This window comes from Drosophila kikkawai, chromosome X, assembly GCF_030179895.1.
Source record: "Drosophila kikkawai strain 14028-0561.14 chromosome X, DkikHiC1v2, whole genome shotgun sequence".
NCBI classification, from domain to species: domain Eukaryota; kingdom Metazoa; phylum Arthropoda; class Insecta; order Diptera; family Drosophilidae; genus Drosophila; species Drosophila kikkawai.
Genome location: NC_091733.1, coordinates 14523588 through 14548223, shown reverse-complemented (window position 1 = coordinate 14548223; position 24636 = coordinate 14523588). Strand labels below are relative to the sequence as shown.

General features: G+C 39.6%; 3 protein-coding genes across 3 annotated transcripts; 1 reads left to right on the top strand and 2 right to left on the bottom strand.

The window, feature by feature from the left end:
• The first annotated feature begins 15895 nt into the window (after nucleotides 1-15895).
• Nucleotides 15896-17678, top strand: Ser7 (serine protease Ser7). Its single transcript, XM_017174823.3, has 3 exons — nucleotides 15896-16057; nucleotides 16126-16274; nucleotides 16611-17678. Exons 1-3 carry the CDS (start codon nucleotides 16000-16002, stop codon nucleotides 17595-17597), a joined length of 1194 nt encoding a protein of 397 aa, XP_017030312.1. The 5' UTR covers nucleotides 15896-15999; the 3' UTR covers nucleotides 17598-17678.
• A 2139-nt stretch (nucleotides 17679-19817) lies between these two features.
• LOC138929140 (uncharacterized) lies at nucleotides 19818-20308 on the bottom strand. The gene has a single exon (XM_070288325.1). The coding sequence runs from the start codon at nucleotides 20201-20203 to the stop codon at nucleotides 19973-19975; it is 231 nt and encodes a 76-aa protein (XP_070144426.1). The 5' UTR covers nucleotides 20204-20308; the 3' UTR covers nucleotides 19818-19972.
• A 2019-nt stretch (nucleotides 20309-22327) lies between these two features.
• On the bottom strand, nucleotides 22328-23398 carry LOC108080052 (uncharacterized). The gene is made up of 2 exons (XM_017174632.3): nucleotides 23067-23398; nucleotides 22328-22922 (listed from the first exon to the last, which is right to left on the bottom strand). The coding sequence occupies exons 1-2, from the start codon at nucleotides 23284-23286 to the stop codon at nucleotides 22906-22908; spliced, it is 237 nt and encodes a 78-aa protein (XP_017030121.1). The 5' UTR covers nucleotides 23287-23398; the 3' UTR covers nucleotides 22328-22905.
• Between the last annotated feature and the right edge of the window lie 1238 nt (nucleotides 23399-24636).

The following is a 24636-nucleotide window of genomic DNA, read 5'->3' as shown; positions in this document are numbered from 1 at the left end:
GGTCCATCAGCTTATTTGCTGCAAACTCAATTCCAACTTTGGCTGACTTTCAATCAATCAGATGGTCGAGGCGGGTTGGTTGGTTGGCGGCGGAATGGCAACTCTCTCTGGCCAAACTGATTTGCGGTGAGTTGTGCACGAAGTTATGTTGCCTGGCCGAAGGGGCCTGACCACTGCATCTGGCCAGAAAGGACCAGAACGGACGGGGGGCTAACCTGACACATATTGGCGGTAGCACAGTGGCTGCCAACCGCAGACTCCCAACGAATGCTGGCACAAAATTAACCCCAGACAGAGTCTTCTTAATTCATTTAAAACCCAGAAAAAAACCCTTTTTACAGGGTAACTTTTATTCCATAATTTTGGGGCGAGAGAAACTACCATTTTTATCGCTGCCATAAAAATTGCGGCTGAAAGATTTATAGACGTATTTTTATTTTTACATCATTTCATTTTCATGCATATGCAGAGGCGATTGCAGTTGGCCATTTCGGCTATTGGCCATTTCGGTGATTATTTTTAATACATTGAAGTCGAGGGTGGTGGGTTTATGCCCGCTTTTCCTCACCCTAGACACACCCAGCAGATAAAGGACTACATCGATCATGGCCATCGGAGCGAAAGCAAAACCCATTCGGAGCAGACCTGCAAATATTGCAATTTGACAAAGTGACAAATTTCCCAGACATTCGTTTATGCTGGGTAGGGAATAGGGAGTCGACGGGGGAGTATCCTTTAAAAAAATGGGAAAAATGTAATGATTTTTAAGGGTCTAAACAGAGGGAGTTTATATTTTTTAAATGATTTAGTTTTTGTTGATTTTAAACCCTTAAAAGTAAGGTTGATTATTTACTAATTTAAGTTAATTTATTTTTAATAATTTATTTAATATTTAATACTAATATCTATTTATATTTTAACACATTCATTGGAGTTTCCTTTCACTTCAAGCTGCTTAAACTTTTATGTTAAAGCCACCAAACCCAAGACAATCTTTCACAATTTATATAATATTTTTTTACTCATTATATATAATTTTTAATAATAAATAAAACGAGGTATAGCCCCAAAAATAAGTTAAAAATTGTTTAAAGATCTCAATGAAAATTCCTATTCCTATTTCATATCAAGCTTTGACTCGAAAGAGTGCTTGTGATGTAACAATGTTCTAGAGAATCGGGTTACAAACTTTCTCGCAGCATTATCATATCCGGTTTAATGTGTTTCTGGTTTCTCAAAAGGCAGATGAGCCTTGGACGGGTTATGCAAATATGTACAGACCCACTATGAGGAGGAGGAGGAGGAGGAGTAGGAGCACCACCCCCGACAAGAGACTAATTAAATTATGGAAATTAAATTGAATCGAGCATATTTGTTGTTTGCAGTTCATAAATTTTCGCTACTAAACTGTCCAGAGCAGCTAATGTGATGCCGTGTAAATCATTTTACAATAAAACGCATTGCGCAGCAACATGCACACTTAATTATGACATCATTAATTTTTAATAATGACAATTTTGCGACAATAAATCACTTTACTAACACAAATGCGACCAAGCGGGCCATATGCATGGAAATTAGTGAACTTTAAACAATGCGAGAGGCGAGTGTGTGGGTGTGCAGTGTATTAAGGGTGTGTCAAGGGTGTGTCAAGGGTGTGTGTGTGCTGTGTGGTGTGGCCTGTTGAGGATGAGCAAATAAACAGATTGACCATCCCCATTGCCTTGTCCTGGCATTGAGTGATGGCGGCCAGGATCAGAATGGGGATAAAGATGGGTTCAGGGATGGTCAGAGGGGGATGCAGAGGATGCGGAGGATGCAGTCCCGGATCCAGTGCTGTACATGGGATGAATTTAATTAATCTCGCTACCGTCAGTTGCACACAATTGCAATTAACTTGCAACACTCGCATAATTACAGGCGACCTCATGTTTTGCTACTTATCAGCATCAACATTGACCCAGCGACAGTGGGAAATAAAATAGATATTTACTTAAGACTGCTTGATACCCTATTAAAGTGTTTATTAAAGTTAGAATTTAATTTGTTGGGAACTAAATATTAAAAAGGATTTTTTATCAGTTTCTTTAAAAACGTCTTTAAGCCAAAAAAGTATCTCTTTTTTAACTTCTTTAGAGAATATTTTAAATTATATATAAATTAGTATTTCCATTAGTAATTTATCTCTCTTATTGTTTTATTTAAATTTAAAATTAACAAAATATATTAAGCACTTAACCCTTGGTCGCTTATACCCCCTTTGACTGCATTTCCAGGGACATGGCCAAGCGACAAGCTTGCCCTGACACATACTCCCCGTCCCCTCCCCGTTCCTGTCCATCCGCAGTGTGTGTGTGTGTGTGTGTGTGTGTGTGTGGGAGTGTGCGGGCAGTGGTTGGCTCATTGGTCATTTGGTTGCAGCTCGGTTGGTGTTAGCGGTTGCTCGTCATCGTCATCGTCATCATCAGGGGCTGATTGCGAGTGTTGTTGCAGTTGCTGCTGTTTGTTAATGCCTATAGAGCACAAAGCTGATGCTGCTGCTGCTGCTGCTACTGCTGCTGCTACTGCTGCTGCTGCTGCCTTGCGGTCAAAGTGAGGCACCTGCCCTTGCCTCCTCGCATTCCACCCACTTTTCCATCAACCCCTTTTCCGCCAATGTCGCTGCAAATTAACATTTTGTAACGCGTTTCGGTTGCTGCCGTGTTTTCATTTCACACTTTGAGTGTGTGTCTCCCTGTGTGTGTGTGTGTGTGTGTGACATGCATTTGACACAGGAACTGGACAAGGCAATTGCCCAGACCACGCCCACCCCCCCAAACCGAACTGCCCCTCAATCCAAGCCAGTGGCAAATTTGTTGTATTTGCGCCTGATTGCCAAATCAAATATTTGGTCGACACACTGTCAGAAATATATTACAATTTAAGAAAATATGAAAATATAATTTAAAATTAATGTATTTTCATGTTTATTATTTTATATTTTATTTGAAATTTTCAACATAGATTTCCTTTCCTTGTTAAATTTTAAATATTTATTTTAAAATAGATTCTAATAATATTAAATATTAAATTTTAAATATATAATAATATAAAATTTAATTTTTTATTTAAAAATATTTTTTCCAATATTCTAAGCTTTTTCTGTAAATCTTTCTGTATGTTGAATATTAAAAATAAATTTTAAAGTATTAATAAATATAATTCAATATTAAACTTATAAGTTTTCTTTATAAAATGTTCAATATTTTTAACCTTACATATAAAATTTTAAATATATTAAAATATTCTGTTGATTTAAATTACAAAACATTTTTCTAGATTTTTTTACATCTTTAAAGAGTAAACCCAAAAATAGTTTACAATTCTTCAATCGAAATTTCTCTCTGTGCACCGCATCGCAGAGGTCAGCAAATAGGAAAAGTGGACTATGAAGTTGGCTTCCATTTCACACATAAATAAATAATAGAGTTCCGAGTTCCGAGCGAAGGTTCACCCCTTTTTGGATTTCAATTTGCCAAAAAACTGTTTAATTCGCACAAACAAATTTGTGCTCACAATCCGCTGATTGTTGGGTAAACTCAGTTGATTTCTTGTTTGCCCAAAAGCCCTTGAAATAGATCACAGAAATATAATTTTGAAAAATTGGGGAAGAACAACACACTTCCACACGCAAACTAGAAGATATCTACTATAACTAGGCAGAGAAAAATGAAAATAATAAATAGTAGTAATAATAAATAATAATAAATAATAATTTATAATAATAAACAAAAAAATGCATCAACATGGAAATTCACTTAGCGACATAGACACAGTTGTACGGCATTATGTAAATTTTTTTTGGAGCTGCAATCTCCAGCAAATAATCCTATATATAGTACATATAGTGTAATTAAACGAGATATATACATACATATATTCCTCACATAGTGAAACCAAAAAATGCTTTGTATGTTTAACGAATTAAGTAGCAAAACCAAGGCGAACACCAAGTGTGTAGTGTAAAGAACAGACGGATATATATATAACCGAATGTAACTGGAGAATCAGCTTGCCCCCTTGTTGTGTGTGTTTTCAAACCCCTCGAATATAGTGCTATATATACTGACTACCGACTACCGACATGTGTAAAAAGATTTGCAGGCCACAAATTATATATATATAATTATATACAAACAGCCCTAAAACAATATATATGTATATGACAACAAATATACGATTATATATATATATATATATATACGAAAGCATTACGTTTTTTCCACTTCTTTTTTTGTCTCGGCCGGGGTCTAATCCCCGGCCCTGGAGGAAATTACCTATAACAGAGCAACAATTACTTATTTCCGAAAGCCTTCACCCCGCCGCTTTAATGACAAAAGCCCAAGGAGGCGCAGGATAATGGCGGAGGAGGAGCCAGATCTTGGGGGGGTGGTGGTTGGGTCGTGGCATGGGCACAGGTAAGCACACACACAAAAAAAACTAATTTCCGCCACGCCCACCGAGCAACAATAAAGCTGCATTGTCGCCATAAGAGGAAAAAATTAAAAAAAAAAGAAAGCTAAGAAATAAGGGAAGACTTGCTAATACCCTGGAAATCTTATAAATATTTTTTATATATTTCTAGCAATATTTTAGGCTTGTTAAAAAATTGAAATGCTTGTTTTAAAACGGTTTTAGCAGGTAAATGGCAAGGAAAACACTTAAAAGAAAACATTTTAAAATATTTTAAGATTAAAGTTAAGATTAATTAATAATTTAAAGTATTAAAAATATTTCTTGCACTAAAAAAAATCCCAAAAAACTCCTTAAAATTTGTTTAACACCCAAATTTGGCTTAAAGTTGATCTTCTATAAAAAATTATGTTAATTTTATAGCTTAAATATATTATAAATATTCTTTTCCCTTAAAAAATCAATTTTCTCGCACTAGAAAAAATCCCAAAAAATGCCTTAAAAATTCCTTAAATTTTTAAAGATCCCAAACATATCCCCATAACTCATAATCCCAAATATCCATAGAATTTAGAATAGAAATTCCCTGTAGAAACATATTTTTCAACAGTATAAACCAAACCATTAAAGGTTATGCCCACAAATAAATAACATTGCCCTTAATTTCAGATTCCGATACCAAATATCACATAAATTTATCAGGTTAATTGCAAGAAGGAATGGATCCTTCGACTCTCTGTCCTGTGTAATCAAAAAACAAGGGGCGATGGCCAAACAACATTTTATTTAATAGTTTGCTTTGGTCCAGAAGAAGAGGCGGCAAAAAAAATAAAAATAAATATAATAATACGATGATAAAATGGATTTTGCTTGGTGGCACGAGTTTATGCGTTATGCCGGCCGCCAGACGATAAAAATCTCTTTCATTTCCCATTTGAATTTGCCGGCGAGGCATACGCGTCTTATCAAGGCATAAAAAACGCGGGGACGAGACAACGGTAGTAGCGAAATAAATGCCGGATATCCTGGCTCTGGTGCGCAGCTTCCTCCGGCTGCCAGCCCCCTGGACATGGACACGGCGCGGACACGGACCCGGATGCGGCGGATACCGGGATATAGGCACAGGGACTCGGTGGGCAATGGGGATTCCCGGGTACTTTGCAACAGCCGTGTTAATAGGCATCGGCAAATTTGTTAAGCAAACGCCCCCTGGCCACCTCCCTGAGGGTCCTAAGTCTTGGCTTTAATAGATTTGCCGCATTTCGATTTCACCAAGAGGCAAGAGGCTCCTCCCGGGTTCAATGGCCACACCGCTGGACTATCGATTTTCCTCGATTTTGCTCTCTCTAATTTGCGGCTACCGTTTTCAATTTCACGGGCAAACACAAAAGTCGAAAAAAAAAACAAAGTAAAAAAAGCACACAAAAAACCTAAGAGGAGGCGATGACGTTCCCAGACATTTCACTTTTCCTCGCCTGCAATCGGATTACACATGCAAAGCCAAAGGGAAAGCCGCTCCCCGCAGGAAAAACAAACACAAACGAAACACAATTTCGATACTAAAAATGCGACGCAGAATCAAATCGAAGCTAGAGGAAAAGTTTTGGAAAAGCCGAAACTATGAATGCACTTGGAGATCGGATTGCCATGACGAAAGGATGTCAGTGAGGAGGATCCCTGGGGAGTTGGCTTTCACAGATTAAGGGATAAGAAAAAACTAAAAAAACATATAAATAATAAGCAGGAAGTGATACCATACAGCAAGAAGAAAGGCTTCTTAATCATTAGTTTAAACACTTTTCCATCTGTAAAGATTATTTCCTGTCAATTTTTTGGTTAAACAAACTTCTTCCCCAATTTACCTCAAAAAAAACCAATCAAAAATAAAGAAAATAGAGTGAAAGAAAACCCTTTTGCTTTAGGTTTCCTTGACACAAATGGAAAACCCAACCGCAAGTCCATCCACACTTGGTAATTACGTATTGAAACAAGAGAGATTCTCTGTGTGCAATATTTGTGTGTGTGTTTTTCTTGGATGATTAGTTTGCGGTCTTTCAATTTTCTGGCCACTTTCGATTAGGGCCTGCTTCCTCTCGGGACCGCAAAGCTAATGGACTCGGATTCGGATCGGTTCGGAATGAGCCCATGGAGGAGAAGGAAAACCTGTCAAACGCGTGGACGGCAAATTGGAAATATGAAAACTGCAAACTGAAAACTGAAAAACTGAAACTGGTAACTGGGGAAGTGGAAAGTGGGTTTCGGATTGCGTTGGGCAGATGGACGAATCAACAAAACAGGACTACCTACCACCGACAGGTGCGCTGGACGGGTGCTTCTGGCCTCGGAAGCCGGATGTTGCAGCTGCAGCTACAGGAAGTGGCAAGAAGGTGGGGGGGGGGGGGGTCCGAGAGAGTCCCCAACAAAAGAGGAAATTAAAATATGCAGAATGAAAACCGCGCGTTTTGAATTTTCGCGCGTTTTTGGGCCACGCTTTTGCATAAATTGCAGCCCCTGAGCACCGCCCCTGAGCACCGCCTCTTTTTGTGGGGCCATGTATCATCAAAATATGCAAATCTCGGGCATTCGGATTCGGATTTCGGATGCGGACTATGGACTATGGGAATGGGTTATGGATTCCAGGGGCTGGGAACCACGGGTCAGGGGTCACAAGTCATGGGCCAGTCGCTGTTTGCCCCCCTCCCCTTCCTGGGGAAACTACTAACAGTAAATAACGCCGAGCAATATGTATGGATGGGCGGCGCAACCATCGAAACCTGGCCAAAAGTCATTGCCTACGGCTGCTGGAATTTATACTTATGGCCGTGGACTCCACCCGCCTCCAATCGGTCACGTTCCCGGCTAATCAGTGGCGTGGCGGTCAACAGGGGTCATCAGAAGGGGGGTCCTGGCGTCGCCTGGGATATCCGTAAAGCCAATGGAATCGAGGACATGCATATATGTATGTAGCAGAGGGGAAAAGATTAACCAAGAGTGAATGAGTGTGGTTGTCTAATGCCTTAAATTCCTAAAAAAGCTATAAAAAATAGTTCAATAATTTTAAAAAATTAATTTTTAATGAATTAAAGAGGGAAAATTATATAAAAGGTTTACTTTTATTATTTAAAATGAAATAGAAGAGTTCCTTAAAGAGAGTTCCGAAAGAATTGATATTGTTAAGTTTATGTTATTAAAGATTGCTAAATATAGTTCCATTTACACTGCAAAAAACCTTAAATACTTTAAAACTCAACCGACTGACCATAAAACTTGACTTCCGTTTACATAATTCCCCCGGCAAACTCTTATTATTGCCAGCACTTGAGACACTTGCATTAAATTTTACCACAAATACAATTTCCTTATGGCCTGCCAGTCCTTGCTATATATATTTTCTATATATATATATATATATATTATATATATATATATAGCCAGATTCCGGTACGATTTATGCACATGCTCCTCGGCATGTTCAATACAGTGGGTCTGCCTAGGGTTAAGGTGACCAGGGGCATGTGGCAAAACGATTTATGCGCTGCCAGATAGAAATCGATTGGAACCGAGAGGACCCCGGGTCCTGGAGGGGCTACCGGCCTGGCGGATACCGAACGGAGGGCAGTGGTGAGTGTTTAGATTGAATGTAAACTGCACTTATGACAATGAACAAGTGACCCGTAGTCCTTCCACCCCACCTGCAGTGCCGCGGGGCGAAAGTCGAGCAAGGACTCGCATCCTGGCTGTTGGTGTACAGTGGTTCTTAGGTATTATTATTAAAATGCTGAAATACTTTCTCTCTTAGTTTTTAAGCTTTTTTAAGTTGGGAAATTTTACCCTGGAAATAAACTTCCTCTTGGTTTCTTAGCCCTAAGTTTAGGCCAACTTAAGGCCAACTGGTAATTCAGGCAAAAACGAGGCTCCATAAGGGAAACTCTAGATCTGTGAGCTGGAGCTGAAGATTGCAAGTTCGCTTAAGTTATGTGTATCTTTGTTTTATTTAAAAAAAATATATATTGTATATTTAAAAAATCTGTAAAATATAAAACACAAAACAAGACTTGAAACCATTATATATTAAATATATTTAATATTATTTTTTTTATCAATATTTTATATTAATTTATTTTACTTTTGTAATTTTGTTGTTTATATTAAAATTTTCTTATTCTTATTTTTCTTTTATATTTATATTTTATATTTATTTATTAAATTTTTTTTTTTTTAATTTTATAGTTAATTAATTTCTCTAAATATTTGTAAACATTTTTCAAAGGTTTTAGGGACACTGTTGCAACCAGTTTTAGCACTGTTTTTGCAACTGTTTTCAGGTGAGGTTCCATTTCAGCCTGTTGTAGTGCACCCTTTCACCCCGCCACCCCCCTTATTTTCCATCCCCCCCTTTGACCCCTTCGGGGAGCATCGGGAACAGAAACAGGAGTTCATGGCTGCAGCAATTTCTATTTCTTTTTATGATTTATGGCGCTGAAATATTAGTTTTGCTTATTTCATATAGACGGGGGCCAGTCTCAGTTCAGCCCCCTCCTGTCCCCTCTGCTCAGTTTAACCCCCTTTCAGGTGGCAGGTGGCAAAAGAAGAAGCAGCCAGCAGCCACGTCTGAGTTGCATAGCTCATTTTGTGTGAGCGTTTATAATAATCGAGGGAGGTGTGTGGAGGGGGGAAAGCCTGGCACATGGTGCCTGCCACCTGGAAAAGTCAGCTCCGGTTGCGGTTCTCCAGATAAAATTGTTTCGATCGAGCTGCGTTGCCATCATCTTTGCAATTGATGCAAAAATCCTTTGTGCGAGTGTCTGTGTGTGTGTGTGTGCCTTCCGCTTCCCGTTTTCCGTATCCGTATCCTGTCCTGTGTCCTGTGTGTGTGTGGCCGTGCCAGTGTGCGTGAGTCCTTGTGCTGAATGTGTTAATAAATTGCCACTTGCAGCTATTTTGCAGCCATGGCAAATTGGCTTTTATGCAATTGCCAATCGCTTGGATGCCACAAAGTGTGCAGAGAGAGCCCAGAGTCTCACTCTGCAGCAATGTTGTATTCGACGGGCGGAAGGGAGGGGTTCAAGTGTTTGCCATAAAATTTGATTATGACCTTTGGCCCCTCCTTCACTGTCTAAGCCCCAAGTCCTAGCCTAGTGCCACTCAGTCATACGCAAATTGACACTGCGAGTCGGGGCAGGGTTAAGCTGCGGCACGCTTGGGGATGGCATCGTGAAAGTCACGGAAAAAAATTCCACGTTTTGGGGGAAATTCTAGAGGAAATTCAAGGGAAATCTGGGAAGTAAAAGAGGCAATAAGTGCATTGTTTTAGCAAGATTTTATGTCTATGATAACTTCCAAAAAGCAAAAGAAAAGAGTAACATTTTTCTTGTACTCTTTATTATTATTTTTTATGAATATATTTAAGCCTCTTAAAGTAATTTATTAAATATATTTTTTAAATATATATTTCCCTTATTTTTTGCCACCTCTAGAAACCTCTCTGTTTGCCTTTCTCGTTGCATGTCAATTGTCGCTTTGAGCCACGTCTTTTCCTTGCCTTTTTTTCCACCATTCCGTTTCGTCTTTCCTCAGGAGGCGGCAACTCATTAAAACCGGCAAAAGTTTAAGGCCTACTAAACACTTCTCCCCTGGAAAAAACACGCAAAGCATAAGGGAGTGTTGGTTGTTATGCGCTTGCCGTCACAGTTAACATATTCATTTTGTCACACCTCGAAATATGAGCAGGGGAAAGCCGGAAAATGGAAAATGGAAAAGCCAGAAGGTGCGTGTCAATAGGTTGATGTGTTTATTTGTCAGGAGAAAGAGCTCCAGCGACAGCGATAATCGATGCGAGTGACAATTAGGGCCTGGCACAAGAAATTGCATTTTCTGGGGAGGCTTTCCGCAAAAGATCATTTCTCTAGAGAGAAAACTGAAGGGCCCAAAATCGAAGTGTCGCTGAAAATGAAATTTAATTTTATGACTCATTATTTTACACACGCACACCTAGAGTGTGTGTGTGCCGGCGTACAGAGCACATAAATATCGTTGGCTTGGATAGGAGGCCGTTAAATGAGCTCCGTGAGACATTTTGCGTTCCGCCTCGATTGTCAACAACCCAGCACAGGTAAGGGGGAGAAAAAGTAGGAAAAAAGGTAAGAAAAAGTAGGAAAAAAGTAAAAAAAAATTAGGAAAAACGTAAGAAAAAAGTAAGAAAAAGCAACCCCCCCACACGATTTTTGCCTTGTTTATTTGGCTTATTTATTTCGTCGTTTTATGCACACTTTTACTTTTACTTGGCCTTAACAATTGCCGGTCTCCTTTCTCCCCTATGTGTGTGTGTGTGCGTGACACTTGTGTGTGCTCTGTGTGCGTCATGGGGTGACAGAGTGGGCGGGGTGCCACCCTTGGAATCAGCGGGGGAGTCGTGTCTATTTAAATCGAAGCGAAATCAATTTTGGGATTCGCGTTTTATGCACAAGGCAAACATAAAATGCGCGCATGAAGAGAGCTTAACCTTGCGCCACCACCCTCCCCCCACCCCCTGGCAGGATTCACCGCCTTCTGAAAGGCAAGTGGGGTTTGAGCCTGAAGTGGTTTCAGTAGCTGATGCATTCACATTTGAGCACATTGTTGACAATTGAAATGTTTTGTGTGTGCGCTCGTGTTTGAGCTGCTTAAGGAAGTGGGGGGGGGGGTACAGAGGCGTCGTTTTAAGGGGGGGGGGGGTTATAAGAAATAAAACTTAATTAATTAATTAATAAATGCATAAATTTATAATAAGTACAGAGCTAATAAAACTTTACTTCCTTCAGTTCCTGGGAAGCATATTTCGAAGTTGTATAAATAAGAGGAAGCTTTACCTTTCAAATAAATTATTAAAAATATATAAAAAGCTTATCTTTAGCTTCCATAAAAGATTAATATATTAAAATTCTATAACTTTATTAATTAATTACCTGAATATCCCCTTCGAATCTCTGCTTATAGCTTAACAGACCCCCCTTAGCCCCTGTCCCTGTCCCTGTCTTTGTGTGCCAGCTGTTCCTCCTGTGTGTGACCTTCTACCCCTTGTATCCCCCCCTAAAAAAAATCCCCCTTGAATAAGACTCCCCCGTCCCTCCCACCCTGACAACCATCCCCTTGCTTGCTTGTGCAAAAATAATCGCATTTCCGATTCGCGATTTGTGATTAGCGTGCGATAAACATTCACCTTCATCCTTTGTGCGATTTCTTTATGTTTGCCACCGATTTCCCTCGAAGCGGGTATATCCCAGACGTACCTGAGACCCCAACCCCAACCCTCTTTCTGCCCCTACTCACTCCACACCTACACTGCTTGCTCGAGCATAAATATTACGCGTTGATTTTAACTGAATTGGAAACTTTTATTTATTTACTTTTCTTTTGGCTGGCTTTTTGTTCGATTTTTGTTTATGCGGCGATAAAAGTGTTTCCGCTCACCGGCACAGCCCCACCCCCCACCCCCTTTGGGCACGATGACGACTTGAATTTTCAATTAAAAAAACTTTGCATGGAGAGTCGCAGAAGTGGGGACATTTTTGAATGGTTATTCATAAGCACGCTGCCGGGCCATGAATCAATGTTGAAAAGTCCAAAGTCCAGAAAGGGGTTTCGGGCTACAAGGGGAGGGGGTCAATGGGGGCGTTGGGTGTCTGGCCAAGTGACAGTCATTGTAGCAGAAATTATTCCACTGGAATGTTATCAGAACTCTCGTGAACTTTGGCCCCACAAAGGTTAAGGAGCTGCCGGCTATGAGAGCGTGAGTTTGCAGAAAATATCTTAAGCTGCAAGAGATTTTTCTCTTGAAATTAATACAGTTTTTGTTACAGGAGGTTGTATTTTTTAGGCTTTTTATACCCTTGCAGGGTATTATAATTTCAGTCAGAAGTTTGCAACGCAGTAAAGGAGACGTTTCCGACCCTATAAAGTATATATATTCTTGATCAGCATCAACAGCCGAGTCGATCTAGCCATGTCCGTCTGTCCGTCTGTCCGTCTGTCTGTCTGTCCGTCTGTCCGTCTGTCTGTCTGTCCGTCTGTCTGTCTGTCTGTTTCTACGCAAACTAGTCCCTCAGTTTTAAAGCTATCTGAATGAAACTTTGCATATAGTCTTCTATATGCTCTCACTGCTATATATGTCGGAACGGGCCGGATCGGACGACTATATCATATAGCTGCCATACAAATGTTCGATAAATTTTTAGAAAAAAAATTATAACTTGGCTGTTTTTCAATATTTTTGCATCATTTTTGAGATATAGCCATTTTATAATATTCCAGAATTTTGGTAAAAATTTTATGAAAATCGGTCGACTATATGATATAGCTGCCATAGGAACGATCGGGAAATTAATAGAAATAAAATTATAGCTTCGTTGTTTTTCAACGCATTTTTATTTACTCTGAGATATAAGTTTTTTTTATTATTCTAGAATTTTGGTATAAATTTCATAAAAATCGGACAACTATATCTTATAGCTGCCATAGAAGCGATCGGTAAATGTAAAAATATATAAAGCTGGGAATGTAAAACTGTAACTGTCAAACTGTAAACATAATAAGTATAGGTAAAATGTAATGAAACTCTGTTTTGTGAGTTTTTTCTGCATTTAAATCTATAATATAAACATCAAAACCAATCTGCAAGGGTATACAAACTTCGGCGTGCCGAAGTTAGCTTCCTTTCTTGTTTATATTATATTTTAATTATATTTTATTTTCTTAAAAATCCAGATTTTCTAACTTGTGTCCTCCGTGACTCACGCTGCCATTTCTAATCCTCTCCGCATAGTTTCGTGTTGCTGACGGAGGCGGCAACATTATCACCGGCAACATTATTCATTATCGCTTACCAGTGGGCCCTCCCCCTTCGCCCCTTTTTTGGTCATTTCAAGTCGGTGACATTGCAACAGATACTTCTGCTCTGCCTCAAAGTTGGCTTCCTGGCTTCCCTCCCCCCCTGCTGCTGCCCTAGGGCTCTCGAGGAGCTCAACTGCGCCCTCATCCTTGGGCGCTTTTGAGTCTCAGAGTGCCTGGACAAAGTTTTGCATGCTGCAGAAATAGGGGGAAAAAAAAAATAAAAAATACAATAAAATAATAGTAAAGGGAAAGGAAGTCAGGCTAAGGAAAGCTGAAAGATGTATACACTTGCAACTCAGTGGATTTTGGTTGGATTAAAATAAGGAAAACCTCACTGAAAGTGTAAATAACCATCCTTCGATCTTTACTGTGATAGTTTTTTATGATTTATATATAATTATATTTGTATATATGATTTCTTTACCATCTACAACTACTTACTTTCAATATTAAACCTTCTTTAAGTGTATCAAAAGAGTGAACGTCTAGGAAAAGCCCAGGAAAACGCATCTCGATGGGCAGAAAAACTTCCGTTTCGAGTTGTGGCCTGGAAATTGGCAACTCCAATCAAGCGGAAGGTTTCATAGGAATTCGTTGGCAGGTTTTTGAAATATACTTTTATAAATACAAAATGCATTTGGATGAATTTTAGCAAAATATAATCCATAAAACTATAGATTTTAAAAGCTTTTCACCATATATTTAAAAAGAGATATATTTATTTTGGGATTATATAATTCGGAATATTTCAGTAGTTAACTTATGGACTTCGATCTTAAGAATAAAATAGTAAGGATCCCAGATAAATAAATAATATTAAATATTAAATAAAAGGCTAAGATTACAAGAAGTCATAGCTAAAATTTCAAAAATTTTATAATCAAAGTAAAAGGTATTCAAACGCTAAAATCCAAAGTATATAATACTTTTTCCATAACACATACTTAATATAAGAAGTAGAACAAAAATATAAAAATAATAATAATAAAATAAATATTAATTTTTTAAACTAACAACAATCACAACTTAAACTTTTAATTAAAAAAAAAATCCAGCTAATTTTCCCGAAGTACCTCGAATGCGACTTCCTTGGACTCCTGCAATTATTGTGGCTGTTGACCGTGCAGCTGCAACATTTCAAATTTCGTATCCTGCGTGCGGACATATCGCCCTGGTTTTCCGCCACAACCTTTCCCCTCCCCATTTTCCTCTACCCATTTTCCCCTACCCATTTTCCCCCCTTCTGGCAGACAGACTTTCATGGCTGGCACAGTTTGAGCCTGGAATATTTTGCATTTATGCAGAAGGCAACACAAAAAGCGGGTCTCAAATGGAGCATAGAAGAAGCTGCCTAAGAAGGGGGCGCGCCAGCTGTCACGCCCACTAGGGGGTCAAAAAAAAGGAGCAACTTTTGTGCGGTTTTTGCAGTGACATTTTCGTAGATTTCGGGGGAAATCTGAAACCGAAAAGTTTCAAATTTCCCTATTTACATTTTCATATTTATTTATATTTATTATTTTTTTTTTTCTGGAATTTATTTCCGGCAAGCAAGGAAAACGAAAGTTTCTAATCACGACTTGTATGCAAAACAACAACCTTATTAATTAACCATTCCGATACGCACCGGCCCGAGGGGTACCTATATATCACCGATCGCATCGGGTATTATTCTATCGATTCCCGCGTCTGGGGTTTTGCATCCGCCTCGGGTTTTCGCCGGAGCTCTTCTCGGGTAACGCCACCGCCAGAGATGCACCTATCTCAGGTGCTATCAGGTGATCAAGAGTGGCCAGAACTTGTTTCAACCGCAAAAAATAATAAATCAATACGTTTGTTTGTGCATTTTATCAGTAGGTGAATATCTGAGGTAAATAAATAATAAATATAAACAAACTTGCAGTAAATATTTAATTTTCCAATCATTTATTTTAATGATTTTAAATGTAAAAATGGGAAAAGTTTTGTACAAACTTGTTTAATAACTCTTAAAATTATTTACTAAAAATTTATTTAATGATTAAACGCTTTAAAGTATTTTCGGAAACTCATTTATAATTATAAAGAAACCTTCAAAAATGTTTAAAAAATTAAATATAAGTCTTAGAATGTTGTTTAAAGTGTTTAAGAGAATCTTTTCCGAAAGTTTTTAAAGAAATTTAATGTATTTAAATTACTTTTTCCTTTCAAAGTTTACATTTTAGACATTCTGTTCCCAAAATTCCAACCCCTAATATTTCCCTCATTTAATCTCCTTATCAAACTGCGTTGCATTGATATTTATAAATTCTTTTGGTATTTTTTATGGCCTGATAACTGAGCTGAAACAAAACAAAGAAAAAGAAACAAAAACAGAAAAATCAAACTGCAACGACTGCAACGTTGGCGAATAATTATTGGATTTTTATTGAGACGAGCGGGGTGCGAAACGGGTTTTCCCAGCAGCGGCAATCAATGAGAATATATATATATAAATGGTACACTACGCTCTATAATATGCGGGCTGGAAAAGCCAAGATCTGAGACCTGAGATCTCCCATCTCCGAGCAGGCTGAGGTCGCGGAGCGAGGCCGCCAATCGCCGGAGATCAGTTGATTGCCAGCCACCGGGGAGACAGCTTCGCCAGCGACTAGAGAATCAATCAGAGCGGAAAAACAAAAAGCACTAAAATTGGGAATTGCAATGCTGTACATCCTCTTTGTGGCATTTTTGGGCCTGGCCCAGGCCCAGCGTGTGGGCAGTAAGTATTTCTTGGAATTAAAAATGAAAAATTAAAGGGAATCATAACCAGTATTCAACACTTTTTAGAGGCCATGATGCACTTTGGCAACTGCAACTCGGCGGAGTATGGCCGTGGCACTTGCATCGAGAAGACCGACTGCGACTTTTATGCCGTGGACAAGCTGACGGACTTTGAGAGCAAGCGGCAGTGCTTCTCCCGCCAGCGACCCGATCTGGTAAGAATCAGGAAAAAATATGGTTATATAGTATATATTCTTCCAAACTTGTTTCCCCCCAAACGAGATCTTCTTCACTTGTTAGCTGGGCGTTCTCTAGTCAGGAAAACTTGTAGATGCAAATTTCAACCCTTAAGATATTGTATCTATAGGTTGTTCTAAGAGTTTCCGCTCATTGAGGTTTAGGTTGACTTACGTTGTAATGAAAGTAAAGCAGAGCTCTTGAAATCTACATATTGCTTGCCTTATCAGCATTTGTTCTGTATTTTTTTCTTGAAAAATCAGTTTCGTATATATTTTCAAGATCTCATATCAAAAGATATTGTTTTCTTGCAGGTCTGTTGCCCCCGTGAGACCAACTTTATACCCTCGTTTGGCGCCAGGATAAACAATGGCACTGGAGCCACACTCTCGCATCTGGGCACACCCCTCCGGCTGGAGCCTGCCCCAAACAACATGGATGCCTTGCCCCAGCATCCGCACTGTGGTACATCCTTCTTCTCGCGCGTCGTTGGTGGACGTGTGACCGACCTCTACGAGTTCCCCTGGACCACGCTCCTCGAGTACTCAGTGAAGGGCGGCGGTTTGGACTTTCCCTGCGGCGCCGCCTTCATTGCCCAGCGGTGGCTGCTCACCGCGGCACACTGCGTCGATGCCGAGATAGTGGGTTCGGGCAGGACTTTGACGGCGGCCCGACTGGGCGAGTGGAACCGCGACGAGGACCCCGATTGCGTGAGAAAAGTGGGTGGTGGGTATGAGTGCGCACCGAAGCATATCCGGGTGACCATCGACCGGATTCTGCCGCACGCCGGCTTCCAGCCCAAGAACCTAACCAACGACATTGCCCTGCTCCGGCTGTCGCGTCCGGTGGCCTGGCAACAGCTGGACAAGCAGGCCGTAGAGCCGGTATGCCTGCCGCCGCAGCGCGGAGCCCAGGCCAACCAGCTGGTGGGCTCCGCCGCCGACGTCTCCGGCTGGGGCAAAACCGAGTCCAGTGAGAACAGCAAGCTGAAGCGAAAGGCCACGGTGACCATTCAGGCGCTGGAGCCCTGCCAGGAGGCCTTTCGGTCAAAGGACGTACCGGTGGACGAGCGGCAGATATGCGCCGGCGGCACAGTGGGCGTGGACTCTTGCGGCGGCGACTCTGGCGGTCCACTGACCGTGGAGGCGAGCACGCCGCGTGGCGATCGGTTTGTCTACCTGGCCGGCATCGTCTCCTTTGGCCTGCCGGAGTGCGGCAAGTCGGAGTACTCGGCCGTCTATACGCGGGTCAGCAGCTACATGGACTGGATCGAGGAGACCATTCGCGCGAATAGCCGTTGATTTCATCTGTAATCCATGATTATTCCATTGTAAACATAATTATATCTTTTTTTTTTTTTAATAAATCAATTGAATAGAGGATTTAAATTTTTATTCATAACCCTTTCACCGTCTTTAGTTTCGAAGGACTTCTTCCTGGACCTTATTGATGCCTACTGGTCGGCGGTTCTGGCTGATCCTTCGGCACTTCCAGTTCCTCGGGCTTCTCCATCTCTGGGGGCGGCTGGGGCACAGTGCGTCGCTGCAGACCTTGAACTTCGTCCCGGATTTGCCGCAAGAGTTTTCCCATTTCGGACAGCAGCTGCAACACCTGCGCCAAGTGGGGACCCCGAGATGGCTGCAGGGTGGAGATGGTCCTGCCTTGCTTGAGGAGGCCATTGGATCCACGTGGCTTGCACATGATACTCTTCGGTATTTCAAGCGGTACAAAACTACAGTAGGTTATAATGGAAAAATTTGGAAATTATGGAAAATTTTGGAAAATGTTGTGGAAAGTTTAGGAAACCTGAAGTAGTGAAAACAATAAAGTCAAGGAGTATTAGTGTTAGAGACACAAGATCTGATAAAAAACTGTGAAAAGTAAATAGTAAATTAGACTAAGAAAGATTTGAGTGGTAGGGATTTCCCCTAGGGGAGGTTTTCCCTCTTCGCCGTTTCTTTTCTTACCCTGCCTTAAGGCGTCATATCGTCACTGACGTCACTGATTTCCGGCATTCAATTTAGACCAAAACATGTCCCCCACAATTCTATCGCCCAATCTTGATTTGTTCACAGATTAAGGCTGTTGGCTCATGTCACCGAAAAGTTTAAATTGATGAGGGCCCCTGAGATCACCACTCTCTCTCCATACACTGATAAAAAAAATAAAATCTTCTTTTGAGATTTTGCGCATTCTTAATTTAAAATCTTACTATAAGACCAAAAATTCTAGAAAGGAGATTTTTCAGGGTATATTTACGAACAAAATAATCTACTTTTAAGATTTGCACATTTTTTGGCATTCTTAAAAAAAAAATCTTAAAAAAAGACCAAATATTCTAATAAGAAGAAGAAAAAATCATAAAGTAATACCGAAAATGATTCATTTTAAGAAATAAAAATCGTAAATTAAGATTTTTGTTAATCTTAAAAATTCAGAAGAGACGGCTTCTAGTGTTGTCTCTTTTTTTCTCACACAAAAATGGAAGTCATAGTGCCGTCTCGCTCTTACGACCATTCTTAAAAAATCTATTTTTAGCTCAGAGGGGAGATACATTTTTTTTTTGTTTTCTCTGTCCTTCGAACTGTATGTATTCACGTTCCCGACATTAGTGTTTGATTTGCCTCAGTGGCCCAGTTGGTAAGCGGTCGGTCTGTGAATTTTGAGACATGGGTTCGGATCCCAGCCGGGAAAAAAAATGTAAGTAGCTTTTAATAAAATTTCTAATACAATAATCATTTCTAGCTCTATAATTACAGATTATAAAAATTCTTTCACAATAATGTTTAATTTAAAATGTTTGGTATTACGAATGTTTAGTAGTATTAACTAAGGCCGGTCTCGTTAGGATTCAAAAAAATTTTTGTTTTTCTTAATTTAAGCCTTGTTATGGTCATTTTTTAAGATTTTCGGTCGTTTATCGTTCTTATTTTAAACTTTTTTAAGGATTGAAATAATATTTGAAAAATCTCAAATGTAGAATGAAAAAGTACTTAAAAGATGACCGAAAATATCCAAAGAAGACCAAAATATGCTTAAGCCATTTTCGTGACCGAAAAATCTCGTTTTTATGACCAAAATTCTTGTTTTTTTTTATCAGTGTACTTCGGGTTTCCATTGCCATTAACATACAATGGTTTGTACTGGGGAATAAATTGTTGTTAATATCGGTTTACTTATGCGGCTTAAATAAATAAATATATATAGTATAGCTTAGTATTCATTATACTAAGGTTTCAGCTTGAAAAGATTACTTAATCCAAAGTCAAAAGTCATGGGTATAAAAGGTATAAAATAGATTCTAGGGACTTCTATAGTTAAATTCATGTTAGAATATATTCTATCTAAGGAAAGGCAGCCTAATAGCCATGAAATACAAGTTTTGTCTGGCGAAACTTCTTCCAATTGATCCAAAATACAACAATTTTATGACCAAGATACCTTCCAGTAGGTCACTCTGGGTTCAAAGCAAACATTGCATACAGTTTTTTTTTATCTTCATTGACATTGGTTTATTTCACTTATCATTATTAGCAACTACAAATAAATAATGTAATAAATATAAATACTTCGAGCGTTACATTGTGACGCAACTAAGCCTAAAATAAATTAGCTTACGACTAGCTTGTGGCAAAAAAAAAAAGTAGATATATAGAGTTCGTGGAGATTTCTCTGCTCAGTTGCTGCGTCCAAAGATCAAGGCCCGGCGACAGCGATCCCGATGGTCCCGCATCTTGCCAGAGGGACAGGGCTTGGACAGCTTCCTGGAGACGAGAAGCTGGCTGGTAAGAGTGCGGCTCTTGGGGCTGTAGAAGACCAGACGACGGGCTTCCGTGGTGCTAGAGCTCTGGGCCAGAATCAAGGCGATGACCACAAAGGTGAGAATGAGCAGGCGTTGCAGTTGCATCGTGTGGTGAATCCTTCTTGAATCCCAATTGGATTTCCTTTGATTTTCGTGTGTATTTAAACCGGACTTTTCACAGCACCGTTGTCGTTTTTATAGGTCAATTCACTGGGGACTCGCTTTTATTACTGAGCCCGCTCGCCGATATTGCGCCCGCCGATATTCAACGTCGATAGGTAAAGGCGGCGACCGCCCGCCGGCCCGCTATCGATAAGATAAGCCACCCCAAAGGCATTCCGCTGGCACGCGATAAGATAGCCGCACAGCCCACAGCCCTAGGCATAAATATGCCTCTATAGCTGTAGTATTGTCTGCGGGTTGCCCCCGGATCGCCTCGATATTTCACTGGCTGCTATTTTGGTGCCCCGTTGCCGTATGACGAAAGCTTGGGGGAATTTGCGGAGCTCGTAACCGTGCTCGAGAGCCGTGCGTTTGAGTAGTAAAATTCCAGTGTCATGATTCCCCTTCTGGCGAACTCCAAGGAGGCACTGCGTCACCGGATGGATCACTGACCAGCGCTCCCCTATCAGTGACGCTGCCGCATCCGGTTGGGGAGTGGTTTTGGCTGTGATCTATGGTCGAGTTACAGCCCGAAAATATGCAATGCTCTGGGTGTTGTCAAGTGGAAATATAGGTAGCATAAGTCCTACGTCAAGTTCTTGAAAATACCAAGGGATCTTTACAGGAAAGGGGGATTTCTTAAGAGAACTGTGCTTGATATAAAAGTGGAAATGTGGTCCGAGAAGAAGCGGGGAATTTGCTTCGAATTTCTGTAGGTTAATATTGACCTAGTCATGGCAATTTCAGGAATCACTACGTCAAGTCAGATAATAATATGAAATTGGTCTTTAAAACATGTAATAGCCTGTTGCCAAGGCTTAGTTAAACCATTTAGATTTTGAATTGAACTTTTTAATTTATAATTCAAATAAATGTATTTAGTATATATTAAAATATTACCTTTTACTGACCTAGTCAAGGCCTTTAAAGGCTGCGTCAGGCACCTAAAAATACCAATGGCTCATTAAGATTAAGTTAACATTCGTTGCCAAGCAATTAAAAGGAACTATATTATCAGCATTTCCCGTAAACAAAGTTGGTAATATATTTGTTTGCCAAGCATAACATTTTCTAGGAGAACTTAAAGTGTAAAAGTTAGTAATCTAAAAGCATTCCAGGAAAAATATAAAACTCCTTTTAAATTTAATATTATTTGCGGTAAATGTTAATAGTAAACATATTTACTTATAATTTTTATTGAATTTTTAATTATCTTGGAAAACCCAATCATTTTATGTTCCCTTCTGGCAACATCGATGGCTCCTAATCCACCAAAAGTGCTAACCACCTTCTGGCAGTTGTGAAATCGGTATTTCATTCAGCAATTAGCTCAGACTCCGCTGACATGTCGATAAGACGCTTGATGAATTCGATTCGAAGCCGAATCACCTGCCAGCTCTCCGATTACAATTAGCGTGCTACCTGGAGAGGCCTCTCCCCCTAGCTGACGTAGCGGCGGTGCAAAGTTTGCCGGACGTCTGACCAGAGTAATTCGGTAATACCGTTTCCGAGCGGCCCTTGGATTCGGATCGAGCGTCTCGTTACATTCGAGTGATCGATAGATGGCATTGGCATTACGATAACAGGCTCTGACGCATGCAACAATGGGTTTATACGTACTGAATGAATCGGGGGGATTACGAGGATTGATGGGGTTTTATTTTTGGATAGAAATTTTGGAAGAAATAATGGATAAAATCTATAAAATTTAAAAAAATTATGGATAAAATCTATAATATATTTTAAAATGTAAGATTTATGTAAAATGTAAATGATTTAAATATTAAAAAGATATTTGGAATATATATTGATGTCTTCTACATTCAAAATGACCTTTAGAGACAGTAATTTTATTTATTTTAGATAGATTTATGATTCAGAGGGTCAATCTTTGCTGTATAAATAATTATTCAAACAGAAAGAAATGTCTGGTAATTTAATATTATATTTTTAAATAATTATTTAACATTTTAATCATTATAAAATATATTTTAAATACTCTAAAGCACCTAATATATAGGTTATATATTATTAAATTACATTCCATACAACATTTAATTTTATTAAATTATTTTATTATATTTCCTTAAACTTAGACTTAGCATAACATCAATGGACTTAGTACAAAATCTTATTATACTTTAAGCAATTAAATATCAATTGAAACAATCAAAAAATGAACAATAAAAATTACTTCCAGGTGGGTCTTAGCAGGTAAACAGTGGCAAGAGCCACCTGTTAGGGCCGATTGAGACCGATTAACCCATAGATAATGGGCGTTTTGCGTCAAGTCGGCATTATAATTGTTAAATCAAATATTTCCGAATCCACTCGAGCAGCTGATATGGCGTATGAGCCATTATAGAAATCCCCCGCCTAATGCAAAATTAATTGATAAGATACTCCGGCTTTGGCTGCGGATAATTGGCCAAGTCCCTAGCCCGGAGGACGACCTTCAATGGAATGCGGGAAATGTGCTTAAATTTGCATGGCATTCCGTGGCTTTTTGTATATTTTGTAGTTTATTGTTAGGTGTATGGCATGCGAGGCAGATAAATAGCATAAATAAATAAGGTTTGTAGTTTGTTGTGGTTGAGAGAGTTGGAGATTCGTTCGATGGTGGTGGCACTTCACTACGGTTCACCTCAGCAGCGCACGCCATCTGCAAGACAGAGACAGAGAAGAGTTAGAGCGGTACGCGGCACATTTCTTCTATTATTTATTTTTTTTTTTTGTAATCTGAGATGACGCACTGGCACCGTGGCGTATACGTAATGCGTATATGCGATATGGTCATATCACCCACCTGCATTATAGGCAATGATGCGTCGGCAATTGCCGCGATGATCATGCATGTGGCACTGGGGACAGGGCTTCTCCATCCCGTGCGTGGCCAGAATCTGTCCACGATGGATACCGTTCGGCTTCAGGAAGATCACGCGACGCGATTCGGTGGGCGCCGGGGCACAGAACACGAACACGGCCCACAGACAGAGCGAGTAAAGCAGCAGTTGGTGCATCGACATCTCTCGTTTCGGTTACTCTTGGATCTCACGACGATATATCACAAAAAAACAAAAAAAAATATCCTTATGTATATATATAGCTAACGAGTGAGTGGCTTGCTCCAATGCCGGCAGTTAACTGATTTTATACGAGTTTGGGGTAGCACTTCTTAAGTGCTCTGCTCGCTTGTCTTTTCATTGAATTGATAAACCCGTCGTCACAGGGTGTTCCAGTTAGAAAACTTGCCAGAGTTGGGTATATCAGCCTTTGAGGTGGTGAACCAAATGGGTGAGCAACGGAAAATGACAGAAAATGAGTGAAAAGTTGAGCGATTAAAACGAATAGAACGAGATTCTGAACAACTACTGAACGGTTTGATCTAGAAAAGACTTAAGTAATTCATTGATTGAGGAAAAAACTGTGCCAATGAACAAATGAGTGAGCAAATAAGTATTCAAAATAGTGAGCAAGTGAAGAAGCGAGTAGACGAGTAAGGGAACAAATGAGTGTAAAGGGAAATAAGGAGTTCACAAAGAAATGAACGAAAAAGTGAAGAAAAGAGTTAACGAAGAAGTGAACAAATGAGTGAACGAAGAAATGAACAAATGAGTTAGCGAAAAAGTGAACAAATGAGTTATCAAATTAGTAACGAGCTGAGTAAATAAAAAAGTGATGTAATGAGTGAAAAAATGAGGAGGCAACATTTTACAAAAATACAGAAAATTAAAAATTTAAAGGGAACATGTTGGTTTCACTATTGTCACCCTGTTTTTTTCCGTGGGACTGCTGCTCGGCCTCTCGGGGGGAAATCTTATCTTTGCCTCCCTGCCATTTGCAATCTGTGTAATTGAGTGCCCCGCCTTTGCCCAGCACTGATTTCGTTGCCGAGCCACAGTATCTATATATCTGAGCACGAGTCCCGATAATACCCGATACAATGCTATCATCATCAGGGGGGGACCTCGTTGCATTTGCATAGGACGATCCAATTGGGCTTAACCCTTTTTTTACTTTGGGGGTTTATTCCGAAGAGAACTTCTCACAAAAAAGGGGATTTTTACCAGCTTTTCTTGGAAGCTTTTACTACTTTTGGGGGAACTCTTAAATCACTTAAGGAACTAGCACCCATAAGTGTTTGAGGTAATAAAAAGGTAATTGATCTGGGCAAAAATATATAATATTTGTAAGCTGTAAGCTAAAAATTATTAAATAATAAAATAGTGTTTACTTTAGAGGTTAAAGTTCTTCTAAGTAATTTTCGGTGTCATTATTTCTTCATTACATATATTTTTTAAAATCATTTTGAATTACTTAATAACTTCCACTTGGAAGTGGAGTAGTTGTTAGCAAGATTAACTAACAAACTCTTC